This window comes from Ogataea parapolymorpha, chromosome III, assembly GCF_000187245.1.
Source record: "Ogataea parapolymorpha DL-1 chromosome III, whole genome shotgun sequence".
NCBI lineage: Eukaryota > Fungi > Ascomycota > Pichiomycetes > Pichiales > Pichiaceae > Ogataea > Ogataea parapolymorpha.
This window is the reverse complement of record NC_027864.1, coordinates 1-21,868: the sequence shown is the minus strand read 5'-3', so window position 1 is coordinate 21,868 and position 21,868 is coordinate 1. Positions and strand designations below refer to the sequence as shown.

Sequence of the window (21,868 nt, the reverse complement as noted above, 5' to 3'; positions counted from 1 at the left end):
ACAGATATTTTTCAAGAAAATCCAAACCTTGTCATGAGCCAGAAGAGTACGTATTTTTAGACTAGAAGCTAACGTCAAAGTTGATCTTACGAAACTTGAGCCCGAACAGATCCTTGAATTCAAACGCCAGCTGAACGGAGAGCTAGAGCACTTGGAAACTTCTTACCAGGCCCTAAAAACAGCACAGGCTAAATACCAGGATTGTGGGGATAATGTGCAACGAATCAATGCAAACGATAAGAAGGCACTACTTGTACCATTGACATCTTCACTTTACGTTCCTGGGAAAGTTAAAGATAGCGATAAATTTTTAATTGATGTTGGTACTGGCTACTACATCGAGAAGACCACTGAACAAGCTCTGGAATTTTTCCAAAACAGATTGACAAAGCTGACGGAGGATTCCAAAAAACTATCACAATTAATTAATGAAAAGCTCCAGGCTTTGGAGCGAGTGGATAGCATACTTAGAACAAAAATTATGGAAAGAGAAAAGAAGCAATAATATATATTAATAATCTAGTTTTTGAAGCGCCTCGTGGATGTAAGGTAGAAGCTTAGGAACCTTCAGTACACTGTCTAGCAACTTTTCTTTGTGTCCAACAAACAGCTCCTGGCCTTTTTTCGTCGCCATTAGCTCAGTAATCAACAAGCTAGCAGAGGTATTTATTTCCGTCAAGGCCAGGCTGTCGTTGAAATTGTATTGTACTGGATGGTATGGTTCTTGCTTGTTGTTCTTGGAACTTCCACCATGGTCCGATGCAGCAGCTCTATCTGTCAGTGCCTCAACCTTGCCTTGGTCAATATCGACAGGTACAGCTCTCGGTTCAATTCCCTTGATAATGAATTTTCGTGTTCCGTCAGGTAAAGTCAATACCATTGCATTGGAATTTGGGAACGCGTGTTGTACATTTTTGATAAAATCAACGGCAGGAAGCAAACGCAAGTTTGATCCTGCTGAAGAATACTTTTGAAACTGTGCTTCATATGATCTCCATAGGGAAATTTGTGTCACATCTCCTTCCTCAGTCGCCCTATACGAGCATCTCATCCAAGCTGTGGCCCTGTTAGGTTCCGGAAGGTTGTTCAGGGAAGTTATTAGATTTTCTGGTAAAGGAGGAGGGTTCGTCGGACTGTCCTCTCTTGATCTTTTTGCAAGTTTCAACATAGGCATTTCCTGCGTAAATTCAGTTTTGTACTTTTGCTTGTAAGTCAGCAGTCTTGGGAGGAAAGTTTGCAAGACAAAGCAGTTAGTAGGATTCTTCAACAGCTTTGCCGAGCGTCCTGGCAAAATAAATTGATATAGGAAATCCAATGCCGTAATGAGCAACTCATCGTTATCATTATCCTCATTCACGGCAAAAGCAAGGTATGAGACCACGCGGTCCACAAGCTCGTCGTCTAGATGATCGGCAGCATCGCCTTCCTTCCTAGTGTTGTACATGAGTCTACTCAATGATCTGAGTGCGGTGATTATCACAGATCGATCCTGCACGGTTTGTAGAAGATTTGTAAGGGACAAAAACATGGGATCGTCCAGCGGGGCAGGCGCCAAATATGAAGATATAGCCTCTATGATATCCATCGAGTACCTGAGAAGCTCTTTAAGTTGCTCATATGATTCGCTAGTAAAACAATTATCCAAAATAACTCGATGGTTCACAATCTTCATGAGAACCTCTTTAATCTTGAAATTCATTGAAATGACCTGCGAGTTGTCAATGTCTTGGACAGTATTGCGGATTATCAAAGCGGCATCAAGAGATCTATTGATGTCCCCATTTTCGGCCTGGGGATCAAAGGCTTTGCAGTCAAAAAACCGTGATAGGGGCTCAATTAAAAATGCAAAACCGCTTTTGAACTTTAGAAGTTCCGGATTATCCTTGGAAATGAAGACAAGGTGTCCAAGATAGTAATCAATCTCTTCGTCAATACCAGATTCAAATGCCAATTGGATTCGTTCCACCTCAGGAGGACCCTTGTAGTTGGTGCCAGACACATTGTAGTAGTTGTATACATCGTTTTTGAGCTGTCTATTACTCTCTAAAAAGCGCATCTCCTGGTCTCTGGAAGCCACCGGCTCCAGAGGCATGACACGCACTGGCGTCACAATTGGCATTTCACTGCCGTTGCGCGATTCGTGTGAAGGCGGTGTGTATGACTTGATATTATACATGATTTCGATGTTTGTTTTTTCGTGGAAATATTTTCAGAGCGTAATGGTGACGTAAGCACCCCACCTTGAATACCAGAAAAGACGCTGAGCCGCCATCGATAGTGAGCAATCTGGGAGATCTTCATTCGGTTTTACGGTATCTTAGTTTCTCAGATCCAGACTTTGAAGCTTTGAATAATTTGAATATTCCAAACTGCTACCATAATGGTTGCTGCTGCATCAGAATTAGATCATGAACTATTAGAGTACGCTCGTAACAATTTGCGTTATGTTCCCGAAACTCCAGAGTACGCCCGAATGATCTCTGGAATGTTGTATGACCCGATGGATCCATTGCTAGAAGATGGAAGGGCAATCTCGTCCGACTTGTCTATCGATTTTGCCAATATTCGTCGCGGAGACTACAGTTCTCTCGAGGACTGGAAAAAATCAAAGGCTGACTTCATCCAGAAATTCTTTGGCAAAGCTGGCGCAAACTGCTTCGTGGAGCCCCCGTTCAGCTGCGATTACGGCTACAACATAGTTGTGGGAGATAATTTCTACGCCAACTACAATGCTTCGTTTTTGGACGTCTCTCTGATTTTAATCGGAGACAATTGTCTGCTTGGTCCCAACGTTACGCTATGCACAGCTGGCCACCCATTGGATGTGAATTCTCGGGCCGAAGGTCAAGAGTTTGGCTTACCAATCAGAATTGGAGACCACTGCTGGCTTGGGGCCAACTGTGTTGTTTTGCCAGGCGTTACTCTAGGGAATAATGTCGTTGTGGGTGCGGGAGCTGTTGTGACAAAAGATGTCGAAAGTAACTCACTAGTCTTAGGCGTCCCTGCCAAAGTGGTGAAGAAACTCGATCCACTTAAGGAAGGCTAAATAGAAGGCAATTCGTTGTAGAGATTGTAGTCGAAATTGAATTATTTGTAACAATACACTACAAATTTTATTTAGAATTCTTCCATAATGAGTTAATCGGGAGTGGTATTGGGCCAATACGAACAAAGCTGACTGATGATACACTCCTTCAACAAACAGTGGGTTTGGCCGAGTGGTTAAGGCGTCACGTTCAGGTCGTGATTTCGTTAAGAAGCAAGAGTTCGAACCTCTTAGCCCACATTATTTTTTTTTTTTTTTGACTTCACTTTTTTATTTTATTTGAGTAGCAGCTAGCTATACGAAAATAGCACCTAAAATGGAATGTCAAGCAAATCGTCAGCCTTTACGAACCTACCATTGCTTTGTTCTCCCAAAACATCAATTGCCACAAGAACTTGTTCAGCAGCCAAGGCAGGCAACACAGTCTTGAATTGTATCTTGTTTTTTACATCGATGTCTCCAAACTTGAGTTTTTCTTTGATATTTTCTGTCAATATAGTTCCTGGATGGATAGCCACAATAGTGAAATGGTTGCTGTGCTGCTCCTCGCTGAGTTTCTTAACAGAGTAGTTCAAAGCGGCTTTGGATTGTCCATAAGCACCAAAAGGAATAGACAGCAGGGTTTGAGCGGAGCCTGCAGCGCATGAAATGAAGAATACTTTTCTGGTGAACTTCGTCAACATGAAGGGATGAATCTTTTGATAAACCAAAATTGGACCTAGCGCATTAGTAGTGTAATGCTGAAGCCAGGCATCTCTGTTGCATTCTAAGACGCTACCGAAGGACTCTGCTATTCCAGCGTTGATAATGGCAATATCCATTGAATCTGTAAATTTCTTTATTTCGTGGGGTAGATTATCGATTGAGTACTGTGCTGCAACGTCAAGCTGAATAGCTTCAACATTTGGCTTTTCGGCCAGACTAAGCAATTGGCCCGAGGTTTCCACCGATCTGTAGGTGGTGATCACATAGTTTGAATCCTTTGTGCTCAATTGGTTAGCAATTTCATAACCAAGGCCCCTGGAAGCACCAACAACTAAGTATACGGTTTTGTCCATTTTGTTAGCTGATTGCAAAAGTTAAGATATCTGCTCTATTTTATATCAGGGGAGCCGCAATAAGATCCACATGCCGCATCGCATTTGATTCTCCCGTCTCTTACGAGCTGCCTTAAACGGTGTCAGTTGTTTGCTCTTTAACGAGCCGCATTACTACAAGTGTTAATTGCTTGGACCCCCTTTTGAGAAAAAGCAACGCAATTTTGGGATATAGCAATAACTTGAAGAGTAGAGGCGGGTCAAAATATTGCATACGAAATAGGATCCTCCGATTTAGTAGCAGTTACGTGCATGTTCTGCCACGAAGATGACTGGCTTTCGAACCTGTTGTTCACCTTAGCGCTTTGAGTAAAACTCCGATTATTTAAAATCCGCTAAAAATAAAAAATCGATCAATTTAATACATCCATCTATAGCTAGGATTGGATGGGCCTTCTGCCAGCAAATATGTTGGAACATCTCTGAAGGTTAGTTTTGTGCCCTGAGCCTTGTCTCGGCGCTTGTTATCGACCACCATGTAAATAGTGATTAATACTATAGTGATGAGAGCCGCACCACCAAAAGCTGCGGTGATTCCGAGTGCAGGAATATATTTTGGAGCATCCTTGGCTCTGAATATGTTACTCGCAATCAGTCCAGAAGCGTTGGCAAGAGGAATGCCAATAGCCGATATAACCATTCTTCTGTTTTCGTTTGGCGTGTTGTTGTTGTACCAAGTGGACGTCAAAACTGAAGAAGCAGAGACACCGGTAGTCATCAGGAAGCAAGAGAAATAAGCAACCCCCGTATGAGTCGCCGAGTCGATCGTTCCGAAAACAACAAATCCAATGAGGGTAGACGCAACAGCAATTCCAACAAACAAGGAACGAGTTCTAGTGTAGTCAGAAGCGAAACATAGTATCATCAAGGAAATAGCACCCCAGACATTTGGAGCAACTGTGTAGAGGTTTGTGATGACAGTTCCGTGACCAAGTGACTGGACAATTTGTGGGAACCAGTTGCTATAGGAATTCAATGGAACTCCAATGCAAATTTCTTGGAACATCCACATGATTGCGATAGGATGTCTGAATACTTTCAGAGAGTCTTTGATTGATAGTTTGTCTCCAACCATGGAACTCGAATCCGTCGATATTCTCCACACAGCACATTCTCTTTCTTCCTCTGTGAGGAACTTAACCTGTTGAACGGATCTCGGCAGATACAAAAACGCAACCACAGAAAATGCGACCGTCAACGCTCCTTCAATTAGGAACAAAATTTGCCAACCGTGTAGACGCGAACTTTCGATTTGAAAGACACCATAGGACAGCAGTCCAGAGAATGCGTTAGCAATGTTGAAGGCACCGTAGAAGATTGACAGCCTTCTAGCCAGTTCTGCTCTGCGGTAGAATGTACTCAAATAATAAACAATACCTGGGAAAAAGGCCGACTCACACATTCCTAAGAACCATCTTCCTGCGACCAACGAGCCGTAATCAAAAGCTGAAACAAGAAGCAATGTAATGCTTCCAAAGCTGAACATCATGATTGGAATCACATTGGCTGCATTGTACTTTTTGATCAGTAACGAAAGCGGAAAGGCACAGAGAACGAAAGGAATATAGAAGATGGAGAGCATAGTATTCCACTGTTGTCCAACGATGTGGAGATCATTATCAATACCGTCCGTTTTTGCATTAGATATGTTGGATTTGTCCAAGGAATTGAAAAGGTACATCAAGGCTGTCAAAGGTAGAATCCGGTAGTCAAACTTCCGGCAAATTCTTCTTTCGAGCTTATGATCGAGCACTTTGGCTCCCTCGCGCACCTCAACAACCTCCCCCTCCTGAATGATTGATTTGACCTCCTCCAATGTGTCCTCCTTGATAGCTGACATTCTAAAATTTGGCACATCGAGTTTTTCGTCGAGATTTATATTATCTCCCCTGGCACGGCAGTGTTTATGCAGTGCTTATCAGAACTTTTTTGGATATGCACGTCTCCCAAATTTCTGCACTGATTATGAAAGCTTTGAATAGACCAGCAGATTTGAACTGCCAATCTGTGTACGAAATTTTGAAATTTTATTGTATCGCCAACAGGTAATGCAGTTCTCGGGCGGATCTTTTGCCTATACATATTATTTGATTACTCGCTGAATCTATTAGCTCCGATCAACTCAATCCTTGTCAAGTACGCATCGACCATTAACATACACCCTTCTCACGTTTCTATCATCTCCATTGAAAACCCATTTGTCAATGAGATCCTGGAACCTGGAAATGTGCGATGGGTCTCCGGCCAGTAGTCCTTCAACAGAGGGGTTTAGGAAATCAAAAAGGTCAACAGGAGATTCCTTGGTGTCTAGATCTATCAGCTGACATTCCCACTTTTTACCCACTTCAAATGATCCAAGCTCTTGCTCCATACCCATCACTTTTGCTCCTCCGAGAGTTGCTAGGTACAGCGATTCGTTGACTGAAATTTTATCGTGGTCAGATTTGGTTTTCATGGCAACATGTCGAGAAACAAGGACCGCGTGTCTTGCTGTAGTGAGCATCGATGGAGAAAATCCACCTGAAACGTCGGTGCCGAGGCCAACTTTTGACCCGCTGTCAATTATCCATCTCAGTCTGGCTTCTCCTGACGTAAGACAGCTATTAGAAGTTGGACAATGCGAAATAGAGCTCTTGCGCTTATTGATAAGCTTCAATTCTTCATTGCTCAGAAAAATACAGTGCCCTAGAATGGAGCTCTCGGTGAGGAGCTTGTGGGAGTCGTATATTTCGGTATAGGTTTTGCAGTGAGGAAACATTTTCAAAATTTGCTCGACTTCGTCCTCAGTCTCACTAAGATGTGCTTGGATCGGAATACCTTGTTCACGGCTTTGTTCTGCAAGCCACAACATAAACTCGGGCGAGCATTTATTGGCGTTCCGCGGACTCAATATTGGTTTAATCAGTTTGTAGTCTGCGTCAATGCTTTTTATGTGCTCAATTACCGTCTTGGTCGAGTGTATTCCGTCTTCTAAACCTTGATCCGTGTATTCTTTCTTTGCACAGTCCATACAACTTCTTCCGATGTATGCACGCTGGCCATGTTTGAAAGCACAATCAGCCAATATATTGGTTGCAGTCGTATGAATAGTGGCATAGTATGCACAAAAAGTAGTCCCGTTAGAAAGAGTCTTTTGAACAACTCTATTGTAGACGTCCTTTGCCTTTATGGGGTCCTCCAATGCCATTTCTACTGGATATGTGTACTTGGTCAACCAGGAAAATAGGGTTGAGTTACCAAAAACTCCACAGTTGGGAAACTGAGGAGCGTGAATATGAGTGTCTATGAAGCCAGGAATAAAGAACTTTCTGAATCCAGAGGTGGTAATGTCAACGACACTGATACTTTGGAGAGACGGATCATGGTTTAGAGCTTCACTTTCGATGGTAGTCAGCAAAGGGCCTGTTGCCACGTATGTTATGATTCCGCGGCTGTCCACGCCTACCCTTGCGTTAGGAATCACCTCCAGGTCACCTATTTTTGGAGTGTGAACAAGCATGCCATAGTACACTGTAAATCCAATATTGTCCAAAGCACTTGACTGCAACATCTTGTAAAGAATGCTTATGGTCACCGAGGTAAGTTTTTATCGCTATCGGTTTTGCTAAATTTTATTTTGGGTTCGATATCGTGCAGGGTGCATAAAATTTTTCTTATCAGTTTCGGCGGCCCGAGTCGGCACGAGTCGGTGATGGAATCAAGACACAAATTCAAACTGTTTTATTATATATTTCGGCAAATTACCCAATACTTTCTGACCTTGGATCCTATTCTGAGATGTCTGATTCAAAAAGCTCTCACGCCTTGGAGATCACTGATCTTGAGCAAAATAGACTGAAAAATCTTTATAGAAAATTTACCACACGAGATGGATGGTTAGGTGATTACGACTACGCTTTCCTCTTTACCCCTGCAATCTGGCCTTTCAACAAAAGGTTCAAACACTACGATCAACCGTATTTTGGAATCAACGATGATATTCCAATATTATTGGCTGTTATACTTGGCCTTCAGCATTGTCTAACATTGATCTGCAGTCTTGTCGCTGTCCCGCTTTTGATGGGCGATGCCCTGTATTTCGATGCTCAGCAAACACAACACCTTGTTTCCTGTACGCTTATCACTGCCGGAGTTGCGACGTTTGCCCAGATTACCAGATTTCACATTTATAGAACGCCTTACTACGTTGGAACGGGGCTTTTGTCAGTGGTGGGGCCCACCTTTGATATCGTCGGTATAGCATACTCATATTCTTCAATCCGTTACTCAAAAGGGACTTGCCCCATAGCTTCTGATGGAACTTATCTCCCTTGCCCGGATGCCTTTGGGGCGTTTCTTGGCTCGATGTTATGCACTGTGTGGATTCAGGTTCTTCTAGCATTTGTTCCACCAAGGATCCTTAAACGAATTTTCCCTAGTATGGTCACTGGCACACTGCTTCTTCTGCTTGCTGTTTACCTTTCTGGAAACGGTATGAAAAACTGGGGAGGAGGTAGTAATTGCCTGCAATATGGTGGAGGATGCAGCACCGGCTCTCACGATTTTGAGTGGGGATCTCGAGCATACATTGGACTGGGATTTTGCACTTTCATATCCATTGTTATCATCAACCTTGTTGGATCGCCAATTATGAAAAGTTCGTCGATTATTTTGGGGCTTGTCATAGGATGCATCATATCAGCAGCGTGTGGCTACTGGGATGCATCAGGTATCCAAGCTGCTCCTGCAGCAGACTTCCTTTGGACCAAGAATTATACTTACTCGGTGGATGGATCCTTGATTCTTGCGCTTTTACTAATGTTTATTGTTGAAGGTATCAGTTGCATACCTGATATTCTTGCCACAGCAGAGGCAAGTCACGAAAAAACGTCTGGTGTCGAATTCCAGTCTCGTATTCAAGGAGGAATAATGTGCGATGCATTAGGCAGTCTATTGGCCTCCGTCGGTGGGGGACTCCCTATGGTCTCTCAGGCTGCTAACAATGGAGTTATCCTGCTCACGGGATGCGCTTCGAGAAAAGCAGGATGGGTTGCAGCTGTGTTGCTGATTCTGATGGGTGTTTTCTCCAAAATATCTGCTACTTTTGCGGCCTTGCCTCTGCCCGTGTTTGGTGGAATGCAAGTATTTCTCTTCGGAACTATTGGTGTTGCCGGGATAAAAGTTCTCTCATCGGTCCCATGGACCAGGCGGAATCGCTTTATTCTTTCATGTGGTCTTGGATGGGGATTTGCAGGCACTGTAGTTTCCTCTTGGTTTGACCAAATTTTAGCTTACAGTGGCTCAAATCAAGCTCTGGCAGGGTTCCTTGAAGGAATTGACCTTATTGTCGAGACTCCATTCATTTTTGGCGCCATAATCGTCTGCTTTTTGAACTTGATAATACCCGACGGCAACAAGGAACCAGATGACACTGCAGGTGTAGTATAATTATAAACGTTTAAGTATTTATTAATTCGATAGGTTTACTTGTGAGAGGCATCTCGACGGCAGATACAGCTTCCACCTTTCAGTGTGATAAAAGTTCTTCATGCAAAAGGCCATGCTTTTGCAAATATTCAATTTCAACATCAATATCGGCCCAAAACTCGCTGTCCGACGACTTTGTAGGTTTCCAGCCAATGGACTTTCCAAGATCGGGAATAGTCTTCACATTAGAGCCCCAGAACAGTGCAGGTAAGCCAAATTGCTTCTCCACCTCTTCAGGAGATAACTGGTCGATTCTTCGATCGGATAACAGTTTCTTGGCCACCAACGATTTAGAAACGGCTACTGACACATCCTTCCAAACATGTGGCGTTCCGTCGGCAGCAAAATAGTACCCCTTATACCCTGAAGGAAACGACTCGTTTGCAACAAACTTCTGTACAATCAAAGTGTACAGCGCTGCCACGTCATCGATGTGAATATGGCTCCAAGCCGTGTTTCCTTCGTAAACCGTGAAGTTATGGCCCACCTTCACTACTGACTTCACCAAGTATGGAATTTGAACGGAGGTCTTGTTGTCGAATCCAGATCCAATTCCGAAAATTGTCGGAGGAGACACAATGGCTGTCTTGATGTAGTCTGGGTTTGAGTCCTGAATTGTTTGAACTAGCTTATCGGCCGGACGGTGTGGCTGAGAATCTGGCAATGAATTAATTTCATCAATATCTTTGACATCGGAGTACACCTTAGATGGATTGTAGTGGGCAGGATCAGTAGAGTCAGCAAGAACGCCTGCCCCAGATGTGTGAATAAACAAGGTAGACGATTTTTTGGAAGCAAGAGCCTTTTTAATGGCCTGCAGGCTAGGTATGTGATTGTTTGAGGCGGCATTGATGATGATGTCTGCATTTTTTGTAGCATCTTCAATTAAATCAAGGTCATCAAGACCCCCTAGAATTGTGGTTATACGACCATTTGTTGCGGTTTTGAGTAAATCAGCTTTCTCTTTGGTTCTCACTAAAGCTGTGATTTCGAAGTCAGCGAAAGCTTTGAGGATGTAGCTCAAAACCGATCCCCCTATGTATCCAGTGGCACCAATCACAAATAGTCTAGTCATGTTAGATTTAGTAGATTGCCATTTAGCGGCTTGGGGTGGTGGCTATATATAAGATTATTGCGGATATCTAGTTTGGGATAAAATACTGAATTGGGTGACTTATGGCTGTGCTAGGACTGGAAAGGTTAGCGGATAGTTAGAGTGTCAGGTTCCAGGACCTGATCGAAATGTAAGACAGATATGCAACTGGGCCGCAGTTTCCGACTCCATGTGCCGAAAATACTATTGTGATTTGGCTCTGATGTAGCACATATCATGTGAACTTTAACCATGCCGACTTTTGTTTGCATCACGACTAATTTGCCTAAGGGCATTAGACGTTAAACGTTGGATAATGCAGCTCAAATTTCAGAGTTGTACTGTTGTGAACAGACCATACACTCAGTGAACTTCCCTTGGGTAGTACTGCTACGCACATACAATGAATAGAATACTTGCTTAAGATTTCTTAAAATGGCTATTTGATAGAAAATTTATCAACGAGAGAAGTGAAGATTTAATAGACAGGGATTTTGAAAGCTGGTAATTCATAGGTCCAGCTCTCGTACGAGGCCCCGTCAAAGGAGCACTCAAACGTTGAAAGGTTGTCAGAGCTCCAGAGTGGACGAGTTGGCCACTTGCACAGTTCCTGGTTTTCTGAAGCATATTTACCTTCCGAAACTGTAGCATTGAGACCACTTGGTTTCACGCCATTCTCGACCCAGTTGATCATGATTTCCATGTTGGTCTCTGGATAAGGTCCTGGTTGCAAATCATTTGTGCCGCAATGTGCGGCTCCTGGGACGAGATAAAATTGGTACCAGTCATCAAGCTGCTTGAGACTCTCTTCAAAGGTCAGGTTTCCATACATTGTGTCTTTCACACTCTGCCAGTAGTGAATTGAAGATGCTGGAGGAATACTTGGATCGGACTCTCCATGGTAGTGGATCAGTTTTCCTCCGGTGTTTCTGAACGTAGTCAGGTCAGTGACCGTTGTCTGCAAACTGTCGAAGTATCTGTACATACCAGTTTTCATCCAGTCAATCAGGGTATCGTAAGTGACTCCATCCAGGTTCTCCAAGTTATCCAAATCAAGAAGCTTGATGAATTTTTGGACGTAAAGTCCACCTGTCGAAGGGATATTCAACTCCCAAGCGTCCTCATCGGAATTGTATGTCGTATCGGCATCATCGAGAGACGATCCAATTCTAAAAGAAAAGTAAGCTCTTTCTCCATCGCTGTTAAACAGACCGTCGTAAATCTGCTTTGCAACTGCGATACCTTCTTGTGTGATGTTTCCGCTTTGCTCTGGCGTATCGCTAGTTTGACTTGCATCGTCTCTTTTACTGAAACCAAAACCTAAGGAAGAACTAGTTGTGGCAGCACAGTAATATGGCTGGCCAACCAAGCTCTCAAGATCGAATTGCAGTGCACATAAATCGGTTCGTGAGATGACTCCGTCGATACGGCCATCCAAGCCATCGCATGCTTCAATGGTGGCATTCACAATTTTTTCCAGTTCACAAGTTGGTGGATAGTAGCCAAGTGTGTGCTCAACTGTGGCCGGGAAAACATGAAGAACTTGTTGCTGAGCAAATCTAAATGCAGGAGCGCCAGCAATAACACCATCATATTCGTCACCCCATCGTTGGACCTGAGACATTGCTTCACGGCCTCCGTCGGAACATCCTTCGAAATAGGTGTAAAGTTTTTCATCTTGGGCAAGACCATAGAATTCTCTAGCGAGATATTTCCCCACCACGGTCAGCTCACCAAGAGCCTGGTAGCTGAACATGTAAGTTGCATCCCAATTGATGGAGCCGTTGCCATACAAAAAAACTTCGTCCAAGCTATAGTCAAAGGCATCGTAGCCAGCACTGGTAGCTCCACTGACAGCACCATAAGTAAGTCCACCTGTAGCATCCGAATTCAGAGAGTATCCACCACCTCCAGCAAGGTAGAACCGATTGGAAAACTCATCAGGGCTTGGGAAAGCGTATTTGACAGTCACATTGTCACCCTTTCCTGTATGAGTGTACTCGAGAGTGACACTGCAGTACTTGGAGGTATACGTACTAGTTGAGCTGGCTCCCGAGGAAGTTGAATCTTGAGTTGATGGGTCCACAATAATGGCTTGAACGGAGGAAGGAATGAACTCAATTCCCAACAACGTGCCGTTGGCAGGTATAAGACTTTGTACGTATGACGAGTCACACATTTCAGTTAACGTGGTCGAGTTGGATGAGCTCGAAACGGGGTCTGAAACTGGGGCAGCAATTGAGCCAGTCAAAATCAAATATAGTGGGAGAATAGAACTGTTCAACATCGCACAAAGTTTCTGGCTTGTACTGTAGTTACTCTCCACATGATAGAGATATATTTATAACTATTGACCAAAGCAACCGGGTTCAATCTAATGAGCTAAGCATTTTCGGCATTTCATTAATGGTAGCGCTAAGCCCGTTGCTTATAAGACTTGATACTTCTTCTGTGTGGTCAATTCCACCAAAGAGTTCAACGGTGATCAAAATTATGTCAAATTAGGTAAAACCGATCCCGAGGAAATTTTATTCCCCGAAAAGCCACTACGAAAACGGAAATTGGTGTAAATCTTTATTCGACGATGAAGTCATGCTTAGGAGATTTATAAGCATTCAAAATTCATGAGATGCATTATGTCATTTGTCTGCATACTGGACCTTTATTCAAACTGACCGACCTTAATCTAGTTGATCAAGGCAAGAGAATAAATTTCCAAAGATATATTCAAAAAGATCACTCAAGCGATCCAGCTAGTGCCGTGATGCTGTAAAACCCAATTATTTGAGATCACCTTGAATCACAAAGATCTCCTGTTTACTGACGACCCGGCTAAGCATAAAAGCCATAAAGCATAATTATAGAAGCGGAAAAGTATAAACTTCGCCACGGTTGCAAATTCTAATGAATGGTGTAGCCACCATCGACAATTAAGTCCGACCCAGTGGCGTATGTGGATGCGTCCGAAGCAAAATAGAGGTAGGCCCCAATCAATTCCCGGGGATATCCCTCTCTTCCAAGAGGAATCTCTTTCTGCCATGTTTCACGTAGAGCGGGGTCTACATGGTTGTTGATTCCAGAATCAATGTATCCGGGTGAAACTGTATTGACTCGGGCAAAATCTTTGAATTCCATTGCAAGACACTTTGCAAAGTGAATAACCCCCGCCTTGCTTGTGTTGTAAGCTGCATGATGAATTGGTATATTCACTATATGACCAGACATAGATCCGGTAAAAATCAATGATCCTGACCCCCGTTCTTTGAATACTCTACCAACTGCTTTCGAACAATTGTAAACTCCATTGAGATTAACGTTCATAACTTTAGACCATCTCGACCCATCCTCATCCAGAGTATCAATAACTCCGTCTGTAACAATATGGATACCAGCATTCGCAACAAAAACATCAATGGTTCCAAAATCTTTGACTATTTGATCGACGGTTTCTTTAACCTTCTGCTGATCTCCAACGTCACACCCGTAGGATTTTGTTTCTGCACCAGTGTTCTCAGTGATTTTGGCTGCTGCCTTCGTTGGTTCCTCGTAATCCCAAATAGCTATACGTCCACCGGCTTGCGCGTAGGCTTCTGCAATGTGGTAGCCAATTCCTCGGCCAGCTCCGGTTACAACGCAGACTTTGTTCTTCAATGAGAAAAGGTCTAGGACGTTGGGCGCCAAAACTGGCCCTGGGGGATTAACAAATCTTCCTTCGAATGTATTTGGGGTCTCTACAGTTGGTATTGTCATCTGGCACTCAAATAATTGCCCAACGGGCCCACATTTATATCGCTTTTAGAAATCTGTAACACGATCGGGGAGGTACCATTTTTAGCATTCTCAAGTCAACAGGGCTATAATTTCTCAGTTTATCTGCCCCACGAGCTTCCAAGGGGGGTAAGCAGGGTCAGTGTTTTAGCCGATAAAAATTATCTTACCCCACAAAATAGCTTAAATTACCGTTCTTGGAAGGGCGTTGCATTTGGAAGGAACTCCGCAGCCAAGACTGTGTGCACTATGAAGTCAGGCAATGGAGCAAAATCTATTCAGCTGTGGTGCAGTTGTTGCAAGCTCGAATCTTGAGTGACCAACGCGTAATCAATCTTGATTACTCCCAAAATTCAAAACGAGATCTGTTACCAGACACATATGTTGTAGCCCAGTCGGTCAATGACACTCTGCCAATCTAGGTGCTTATTCCCATCTGGGTTCAGCTTCCACAATTCCTCGATTATTGTCCAGATCCGCTGTATGTTTGTTTCCCCGTTGCGGCTCACAATTCCTAGATATAGCATTTTCACTGTCAGTCGGTCGTGTCGTTCTGCAGCGACCACTCCGGCTATTAACAAGGGAAATGATAAATATGGGCTAAGGTTTGAGTTTAGCAAAACTCTCATAGCACTGAATAGATGAAGCATAAGACCCTTAACTTCATAATCGAGAGAAGACATGCGGCGGATTTTCGAGAGAAGAAATAGCTGCAATGTGACTTGTGTTGCTTCAAAGTATGTCAACAAAATCTCATTCTGCTGAACGTCCTCCAAGCTGGAGATATTTGGTAAATTTGGCTTTGCGGATGTGATTTTATCCATCAGATTCCTGCTTTGATTATCGAGCCAATCATGAAACTCTATGCGCGCATTTTCATATTCAAGATACTCAGGACCTGTGATAATCTCGTACTGTGCATTCGTATCATTTGTATCAAGCAGAGGATTTAGCCGATTATAGTATACGAAAACTGCCTCGACTCGCCTGCTGTATTCGTCGTAGAAATTGTTAAGCTCTGCCAAAAGCAAAAATAGTTCCACGCAACAGCCCATCAAAGGGTTGTACTGGTCCATTGAGACATCCCGATTGGGGCTGTTCTCATGGTCCAAAATTCTTTTATATTCAGACAGCGGAAAAGCAGTCTTTGAGTTTCTTCTCGAAGTGAGCTTCAACACATCATGATAAAAAAAGGAACGAAGTAACCAAGTGGTAAAGTCAGTATTCCTGGGATTCTTTTCAAATGCGTGAAGGCCAAATTTTTTATAGACTATGCACAGTTTGAAGAAATTGGAGCTCCAAGCAAAAGAGCTTCCTATAGAGGAGCCGACAATAACGTGACTTGTCAGACTCGCAACTAGCTCGAGAAGTTTTTGCTGTGAAACGTTGGCATTCGATTGTACAACTTCTCCATAAAGTCGATTGCATAGGCTCATTGACTTCAGTAACAAAGACGATCCTTTTGAAGAATCCTCCGGACGCAAAGAGGCTCCCCATGCACATAGAGCGTATAGCACCGGCTTGTTATCATGAGCCAGTGGGAGTAGATATTTCAAAGCTTGATGATACTTAACAGATGATAACACGAATTGCCTCACGTTATGTAAATATTGCTTCTCAACATCGTTCAGCATCGTAATCAAAGGATCAAACGGTTTCTGTGGTACCAGCTGACTGTTGACGACCTCCGACATACTCCGCGCTGCCACTGACGGTCGAGCACAAGTTCTCTTATTTGGATAGACACATTCAACGTTCCGCTGAAGACAGGAGCTGCATTGAGGCGTTTGTTTATCGCAACTCTTTTTCCGTCTTCGACAATCCTGGCATCTCCCAAAACTTCTTGCCGATTTGATAGCCACGAATTTAACCATCCACGAGTTAAAATGTTAAATTCAAACTTATCTGTGATTTTTTTCTGGCACAGCACGTCGCATGACAGAAGAGTTTAGGTCTGCTACGTCTGGAGGAGATTACCACCAATACTTGATTACCACCAATACTTCACCCAGATATATTTTAAGTCTCTCTATGTCCACCTTCTCGAAGACTCTAAGTTGAGAAGTTGGGCTCTTTAAGCAATTGCCGACGGTAAGACTTCCCTTATCGCTTGGTTCGCAACTTCCTATTTCAGATAATTTGATTTTTTTTTATCGCTTACATGATAAGCTACCCGAAGTTGGCATCCTGTTTGTGGCTATTTAAGACGACAAAGCCACGCATCTGGTAGTCTTGTAATGTCTACGCAACTAACAGAAAAGGATAACGCTAACACAGAGCTCTATCATGTTCAGACTCCAAAGGATTTCATTGACTATACTCCCGAGGAAGAACGCAGGGTGGTTCGAAAGATAGATTTGTATGTTTTGCCTTTCATGTGCTTGGTGTTTTTTTCTCAGTACTTGGATAAAACATCATTGTCTTATGCTGCTGTTTTTGGAGTTAAAACGGACTTGAATCTGGACGGGAATCAATACAGCTGGTTAACATCTGGCTTCTATCTTGCGCAGTTAGTTTCTCAGTTCTTCTACATGTATCTTTTGAGTTTGCTCCCAATTAAGATTGTCACAGGAGTCTGTGTGGTTCTTTGGGCAGCGGTGTGCATGTTGCATGCTGCTCCTCACAACTTTGGGGGATTTTTAGCTATGAGAATGCTTCTGGGCTTCTTCGAGGGCTGTGTGTCACCATCGTTTGTCATTGTCACCTCGATGTACTACAAAAAATCGGAACACGGTCTGAGAACAGCAATATGGATCTCTTGCAATGCTATCACGCAAGTTCTCGCAACGTTTTTGTTTTATGGAATCGGAAAAGGCGAGAAACATTTAAATATGGCGGTCTGGAGAGTTGGATACCTAGTTTGTGGAGCAGTTACTATTGTGGCTGGTCTTCTGTTTTGTGTCATGGTTCCCCTGAAACCATCAAATGCTTGGTTTTTGAACGAGAGGGAGCGCCAAGTGGCTGTCCACCGTATTCTTGCTGAATCTGACAGAGGAGAAAAAAATTCTTGGGATTGGGGTCAGGCCAAAGAATGTTTGACAGACTGGGGTACTTGGAGCTCTTTTCTGTTTGGCTTTTGCGTGACCGTTACGTCGGGTCCTATTCTTTTTGCTAGTTTGATGATCAACAATTTCGGATACGACGAGTTCAAAACTATGGAATACTCATCTCCTTCCGGGGCAGTTCAATTTTTGGCTATTTGGGTTGGAGTGGCAATGCTATGGAAGTATCCTAATCAGCGATGCATCATTATTATGATTCTTACTCTGGTTCCAATCATTGGAAATATCATGCTAATTTGCATGCGCAAAGACAATGGGTGGGGTCTGATAGTCGGAGCTTGGCTTGGGGCCTGTATCACGTCGTTCTATTCCATATGTTTGAGTTTAAATGCTTCGAACGTCCGTGGAAACACCAAGAAATCCATTGTCAACAACGCGTTCTACGTTGGCTACTCGCTTGCCGGTATTGTCTATCCGCAATGGTGGAATTACAGTAAAGACCCTACCTATTTGACTGGTCTGATTACCGACTTGGCATTCTGGGCATTATTTGAGGTGCTCGTTTTTGCTTACAGATGGAAATGCATAAAGGAAAATAAAAGAAGAGACGAACTGTTCAAAACGGGCGCTTTGCCAGAATACGATCCTGATTTGGACCTCACTGATAAACAAGATTTATACCATAGATATAGTTATTAGTCTGAAATTGAATAATCTCTGCTTAGAATTATACTCTAAATTAAGTTTATACACTAAAAAATGTACTTGGCGCTATGCTTTCACCTCGCATTTCAGTTCATCCCAGTTACTCTTGTAGACTATGCCGTCTTTCATGACAACACGTAAGTTGTCCTCGTACTGGTCCAAAACGCTGATGTCGTCTAGCGGGTTGCGTTCAAGGACGAGAAGGTCAGCGTAAAAGCCAGGCTTGATCTGCCCAATGAGATGGTCAACCTTAAGAGCTTCGGCCGGAGTGATAGTAGCAGACTTGAGGATGTCTGCCGCAGATAGCACCTCTCCCCGAAGCGAGAACTCGGATGTCTGGTATGCCGACAGGCTGCCAAGCAGATCGGACCCGTAGCAGATCTTAATGCCAAATTTCTTGGCACGAGTGAGGAATTCAAGACCACTTTTGAGCACAACTTTGTTCTTCTCCTGGGAGTCGGCACTTAAAAAGTGGCTGAACTGTTTGGAGCTCATAATTTTGTAGGTAACAAGAGTTGGAGTGACATAAACACCCCTGGAAGCAACTAGCTGCGCCGTCTCGTCGTCCATCAAATTACCGTGCTCAATTCCCATGCAACCGTTAAGCACACATGTGCGCACAGATCTTGTGGTGTATGCGTGGGCAGTGACAAATGTGTCGTAGGACTCGGCAACCTTGACAATGGCCCGGATTTCGTCCTCCGTGTACTGCATATTGGTAAGTTTATCTGTTGGAGATGCAACACCACCACCGCCCATTATCTTGAGAAAATGAGCACCTTGACGGAGATTGTCTCTGGCAACTCTCATGCACTCAGTAACACCGTCGGCAACAACACCTAGAGAGGGCATGTGGCAGTTGCAGTGGTCAGAAGGAATTTCGCGTCCACGAAAGTCTCCATGGCCACCAGTCTGGGAGATAGCCGGGCCAGAGTAGAATAGGCGCGGTCCCTTAATGACACCCTCCTCAATGGCTTGGAACATGGCATATTCGGCGCCCCCAGTGTCACGAATGGATGTAAATCCTCTGGCTAACATGGACTCGATATTCTTTGCGGCACGAAACATGGCAGTGTCACGCTGACGTTGGAACAGATCTTTCAGGTTGTCCTCTCCAGGAGCGGCGAGCACGTGGACGTGATTGTCAAAAAGTCCAGGGCACAGATATTTGCCTGTACAATCGACAGCTGTGTACTCTGGCGGAGCTGCACCTTTGCAAACGTCGGCGATCTTGCCATCTGCTGTGAGCACGGTCAAGCCTTCGATTGCGACACCATTAGCGGAGTCAATGACCGTAGCATTCACAAAGGCGTATTTCTGAGGAGCAGGGAGTTTCCAAGGAAGAAGTTCTTTCATGTTGTCGATGAGATCTGCTCGGACCGAAGTACTTATAGGATTCGGCTAGGAAACTGATAAAATCGCAACTTCCTATTATGGAAACTTATTTTAAGAGAGGCACTGAATGATCTGTCCATACATCGCGGAGCGGATAATACCGTAATCTTCATCTGGAGGCAGGTATTACAGCGGGATATTGCATTTAAAGAGAATATGCGTCTCCGGCGTCTGAGAAAGTATACAGTGATAAGCAAAATTAAAAGAGATTTTATTTAAAGCTCGTATCTGAAATCTGGGTTTTGCTTGTCCGTCAGATCTGCAAAAGCAAGATCTCCAGTCTCAGCTGGTGGCTCTCCTCGCTTGCGGTTTCTTGTGTAGTAAATCACATACATTGCCGCCATAGCGGCTGCTCCAACACAATAACACACCAGCATCGCAGTCTTAGCACCAATATAATCCGGAGCCTGCGCCTCAACAAATGTTTGGGGCCCAATCATATTTCCAGCACAGTATCCAATGAGGAAAACAGTGCTGACGGCAACCTTTTTCGAGTGGCCAGCCACATTGGATGAAACGATAGATGCTATTCCCGCCATACATGTTGTTGATGTATAAATGATATAGTATCCTGCGAGTCTGGATCCCTTAGGGCCTGTAAAGATGAGAAGACAGGTACCAAGCACGCAAAGAAGATTGACCAGTATCATAGAAATAAGTCGTTTATCCTTCAAAAATTTGTGGTTGATGATAGCCACTAAAGGAGGGATGACAACATCAATGGCACCACCAGGCATGTTCATCAACATTGAGTCGGTCGTGCTGAATCCAAAGTCTGAGTTGAGTAAAATTGTTCCAAAATTATTGAGGCCCCCATTTGGAATAGCGTAGGTCATGGCATAGATGAAGATTAGGTACGTTGTTGGATCAAGAGCAGCTTCTCTTAGTTGAGGCAATTTCAGTCGGTGGTTTCCAAAACCTTGTTGATTGTGTCGAGCTCTTTCAACACAACAACGTTTATCTTCTTCATTTAAGAACCAAGCTTTCACTGGAAGATCTGGGATATGAAGCATGGAGGCAACACCAAGGAAAACCGTGATCACACCAGTGATTATGTAGAACAGCCTCCACGAGGCGAACGAGTGTTCTCCGTCTCTGTGAACTTTCAGCCCGTAGGCAATTGCTGCACCCAATAAAGTTCCCAAGCCTTGAGAACCGTACCAAAAACAAGTTCTCATAAACTGTTCCTCCTTCTTGTACCATTGAGAGGTCAGTAAGATGTATGCTGGGTTCATAAATCCTTCGAACACTCCTAACAATGTACGACAGAGAAGAAATGTTGCAGCGGATTGGCAAGCAGCATGACACATTAGTACAATGCCCCAAATAATCACTGCCGCAGATAAAGTTTTTGACAAGGGTAACTTTTGTAAGGCTAACCCAGCAGGGTACTCAAAAACCAAATAGCCCAGATAAAAAGATGATCCAACCCAACTATACTCTTTCGAGCTCATATTAAGATCTGTCCGAAGCCCCATGAGTGCCGCATAAGAGTTGGTCGTTTTGTCCATCAACTGACACGACATTAATGCTGCAACCATTGGTAAGATATACCAGTCGATCTTTCTCACGAACTTCTTCTCGTATTCACGATCTAACGTATAATCTTCTGCGAGTCCTGTGTATTTTGCCGCATCGTCAAGATCCTTTTCATTCAAGTGAATACCCTTTTCATTCAGCGATATCACGGTCGATAGAAACGTGTCTGTTCCATCTTTCATCCATTCTTTCGACATCGATAAAATATATCGAGGCTAAAATTTCACGATACCCCAAGATAAATATTTTTCATTATCGCTGATAGGAAAAAGATGCGCGCGGATAAAATTACCCTCACCGAGCAAACGCAGATATAGTATTTTTACAAGCGGAAATCGGAGTGAGATATCAGACTACTGAGAAGATTACGTAAATAGTGGCTTTAAACTAATAATAAATAATTTATCTTATTGGGCTAGTGAGTAGAGCCGTGTTTAGTCGGAGATGTGCCGAAAAGTGCCTCAACTGAGAGGGACATTGGTTTCGCAGCTACGAATCGCAAAGTCGACTAATTTTGAGCGTTCGTTGCCCAACCGAACAAACAGCTCCGAGGGAGGGGACCAGGCCGTCGGTCTTGCGGACGCATTGATGTTGCCAGAGGAGCGTGGGATCAAATGGGGTGGCCATAGAGTCACGGGTTGAATGAACAATGTTTATTGGCAGACCGGAGTATCGGGTTGAGAGGATGTTACTGACGGCAGAGATTAATGTTCCTGTGTAGAGGAGCAAATGTGTAATGGAGGTAAGAACTATAGTA

General features: G+C 43.7%; 14 protein-coding genes and 1 non-coding gene across 15 annotated transcripts; 5 read left to right on the top strand and 10 right to left on the bottom strand.

Annotated features, from left to right (window-relative positions):
• Nucleotides 1-33: 33 nt before the first annotated feature.
• HPODL_00168 (uncharacterized protein) lies at nucleotides 34-505 on the top strand (the record flags this gene model as incomplete). Its single annotated transcript, XM_014080111.1, has 2 exons — nucleotides 34-46; nucleotides 81-505. 2 exons carry the CDS (start codon nucleotides 34-36, stop codon nucleotides 503-505), a joined length of 438 nt encoding a protein of 145 aa, XP_013935586.1.
• A 6-nt stretch (nucleotides 506-511) lies between these two features.
• Nucleotides 512-2,176, bottom strand: HPODL_00167 (Component of the RSC chromatin remodeling complex; the record flags this gene model as incomplete). Its single annotated transcript, XM_014080110.1, has 1 exon — nucleotides 512-2,176. The coding sequence occupies one exon, from the start codon at nucleotides 2,174-2,176 to the stop codon at nucleotides 512-514; it is 1,665 nt and encodes a 554-aa protein (XP_013935585.1).
• A 204-nt stretch (nucleotides 2,177-2,380) lies between these two features.
• HPODL_00166 (uncharacterized protein) lies at nucleotides 2,381-3,046 on the top strand (the record flags this gene model as incomplete). Its single annotated transcript, XM_014080109.1, has 1 exon — nucleotides 2,381-3,046. One exon carries the CDS (start codon nucleotides 2,381-2,383, stop codon nucleotides 3,044-3,046), a length of 666 nt encoding a protein of 221 aa, XP_013935584.1.
• Nucleotides 3,047-3,204: 158 nt separating this feature from the next.
• On the top strand, nucleotides 3,205-3,286 carry HPODL_05410. The gene has a single exon. It is a non-coding gene; the product is annotated as a tRNA-Leu (tRNA).
• A 71-nt stretch (nucleotides 3,287-3,357) lies between these two features.
• HPODL_00165 (uncharacterized protein) lies at nucleotides 3,358-4,104 on the bottom strand (the record flags this gene model as incomplete). Its single annotated transcript, XM_014080108.1, has 1 exon — nucleotides 3,358-4,104. The coding sequence occupies one exon, from the start codon at nucleotides 4,102-4,104 to the stop codon at nucleotides 3,358-3,360; it is 747 nt and encodes a 248-aa protein (XP_013935583.1).
• A 397-nt stretch (nucleotides 4,105-4,501) lies between these two features.
• HPODL_00164 (putative transporter) lies at nucleotides 4,502-5,983 on the bottom strand (the record flags this gene model as incomplete). The annotated part of the gene is made up of 1 exon (XM_014080107.1): nucleotides 4,502-5,983. One exon carries the CDS (start codon nucleotides 5,981-5,983, stop codon nucleotides 4,502-4,504), a length of 1,482 nt encoding a protein of 493 aa, XP_013935582.1.
• Nucleotides 5,984-6,265: 282 nt separating this feature from the next.
• Nucleotides 6,266-7,693, bottom strand: HPODL_00163 (guanine deaminase; the record flags this gene model as incomplete). The annotated part of the gene is made up of 1 exon (XM_014080106.1): nucleotides 6,266-7,693. One exon carries the CDS (start codon nucleotides 7,691-7,693, stop codon nucleotides 6,266-6,268), a length of 1,428 nt encoding a protein of 475 aa, XP_013935581.1.
• An 869-nt stretch (nucleotides 7,694-8,562) lies between these two features.
• HPODL_00162 (Purine permease) lies at nucleotides 8,563-9,570 on the top strand (the record flags this gene model as incomplete). The annotated part of the gene is made up of 1 exon (XM_014080105.1): nucleotides 8,563-9,570. The coding sequence occupies one exon, from the start codon at nucleotides 8,563-8,565 to the stop codon at nucleotides 9,568-9,570; it is 1,008 nt and encodes a 335-aa protein (XP_013935580.1).
• Nucleotides 9,571-9,649: 79 nt separating this feature from the next.
• Nucleotides 9,650-10,684, bottom strand: HPODL_00161 (uncharacterized protein; the record flags this gene model as incomplete). The annotated part of the gene is made up of 1 exon (XM_014080104.1): nucleotides 9,650-10,684. One exon carries the CDS (start codon nucleotides 10,682-10,684, stop codon nucleotides 9,650-9,652), a length of 1,035 nt encoding a protein of 344 aa, XP_013935579.1.
• Nucleotides 10,685-11,180: 496 nt separating this feature from the next.
• On the bottom strand, nucleotides 11,181-12,881 carry HPODL_00160 (Tannase; the record flags this gene model as incomplete). Its single annotated transcript, XM_014080103.1, has 1 exon — nucleotides 11,181-12,881. One exon carries the CDS (start codon nucleotides 12,879-12,881, stop codon nucleotides 11,181-11,183), a length of 1,701 nt encoding a protein of 566 aa, XP_013935578.1.
• A 722-nt stretch (nucleotides 12,882-13,603) lies between these two features.
• On the bottom strand, nucleotides 13,604-14,452 carry HPODL_00159 (Sorbose reductase SOU1; the record flags this gene model as incomplete). Its single annotated transcript, XM_014080102.1, has 1 exon — nucleotides 13,604-14,452. One exon carries the CDS (start codon nucleotides 14,450-14,452, stop codon nucleotides 13,604-13,606), a length of 849 nt encoding a protein of 282 aa, XP_013935577.1.
• A 386-nt stretch (nucleotides 14,453-14,838) lies between these two features.
• On the bottom strand, nucleotides 14,839-16,164 carry HPODL_00158 (putative transcriptional regulatory protein; the record flags this gene model as incomplete). The annotated part of the gene is made up of 1 exon (XM_014080101.1): nucleotides 14,839-16,164. One exon carries the CDS (start codon nucleotides 16,162-16,164, stop codon nucleotides 14,839-14,841), a length of 1,326 nt encoding a protein of 441 aa, XP_013935576.1.
• Nucleotides 16,165-16,707: 543 nt separating this feature from the next.
• On the top strand, nucleotides 16,708-18,171 carry HPODL_00157 (D-galactonate transporter; the record flags this gene model as incomplete). The annotated part of the gene is made up of 1 exon (XM_014080100.1): nucleotides 16,708-18,171. The coding sequence occupies one exon, from the start codon at nucleotides 16,708-16,710 to the stop codon at nucleotides 18,169-18,171; it is 1,464 nt and encodes a 487-aa protein (XP_013935575.1).
• A 72-nt stretch (nucleotides 18,172-18,243) lies between these two features.
• On the bottom strand, nucleotides 18,244-19,533 carry HPODL_00156 (uncharacterized protein; the record flags this gene model as incomplete). Its single annotated transcript, XM_014080099.1, has 1 exon — nucleotides 18,244-19,533. One exon carries the CDS (start codon nucleotides 19,531-19,533, stop codon nucleotides 18,244-18,246), a length of 1,290 nt encoding a protein of 429 aa, XP_013935574.1.
• A 254-nt stretch (nucleotides 19,534-19,787) lies between these two features.
• HPODL_00155 (Allantoate permease) lies at nucleotides 19,788-21,308 on the bottom strand (the record flags this gene model as incomplete). Its single annotated transcript, XM_014080098.1, has 1 exon — nucleotides 19,788-21,308. The coding sequence occupies one exon, from the start codon at nucleotides 21,306-21,308 to the stop codon at nucleotides 19,788-19,790; it is 1,521 nt and encodes a 506-aa protein (XP_013935573.1).
• Between the last annotated feature and the right edge of the window lie 560 nt (nucleotides 21,309-21,868).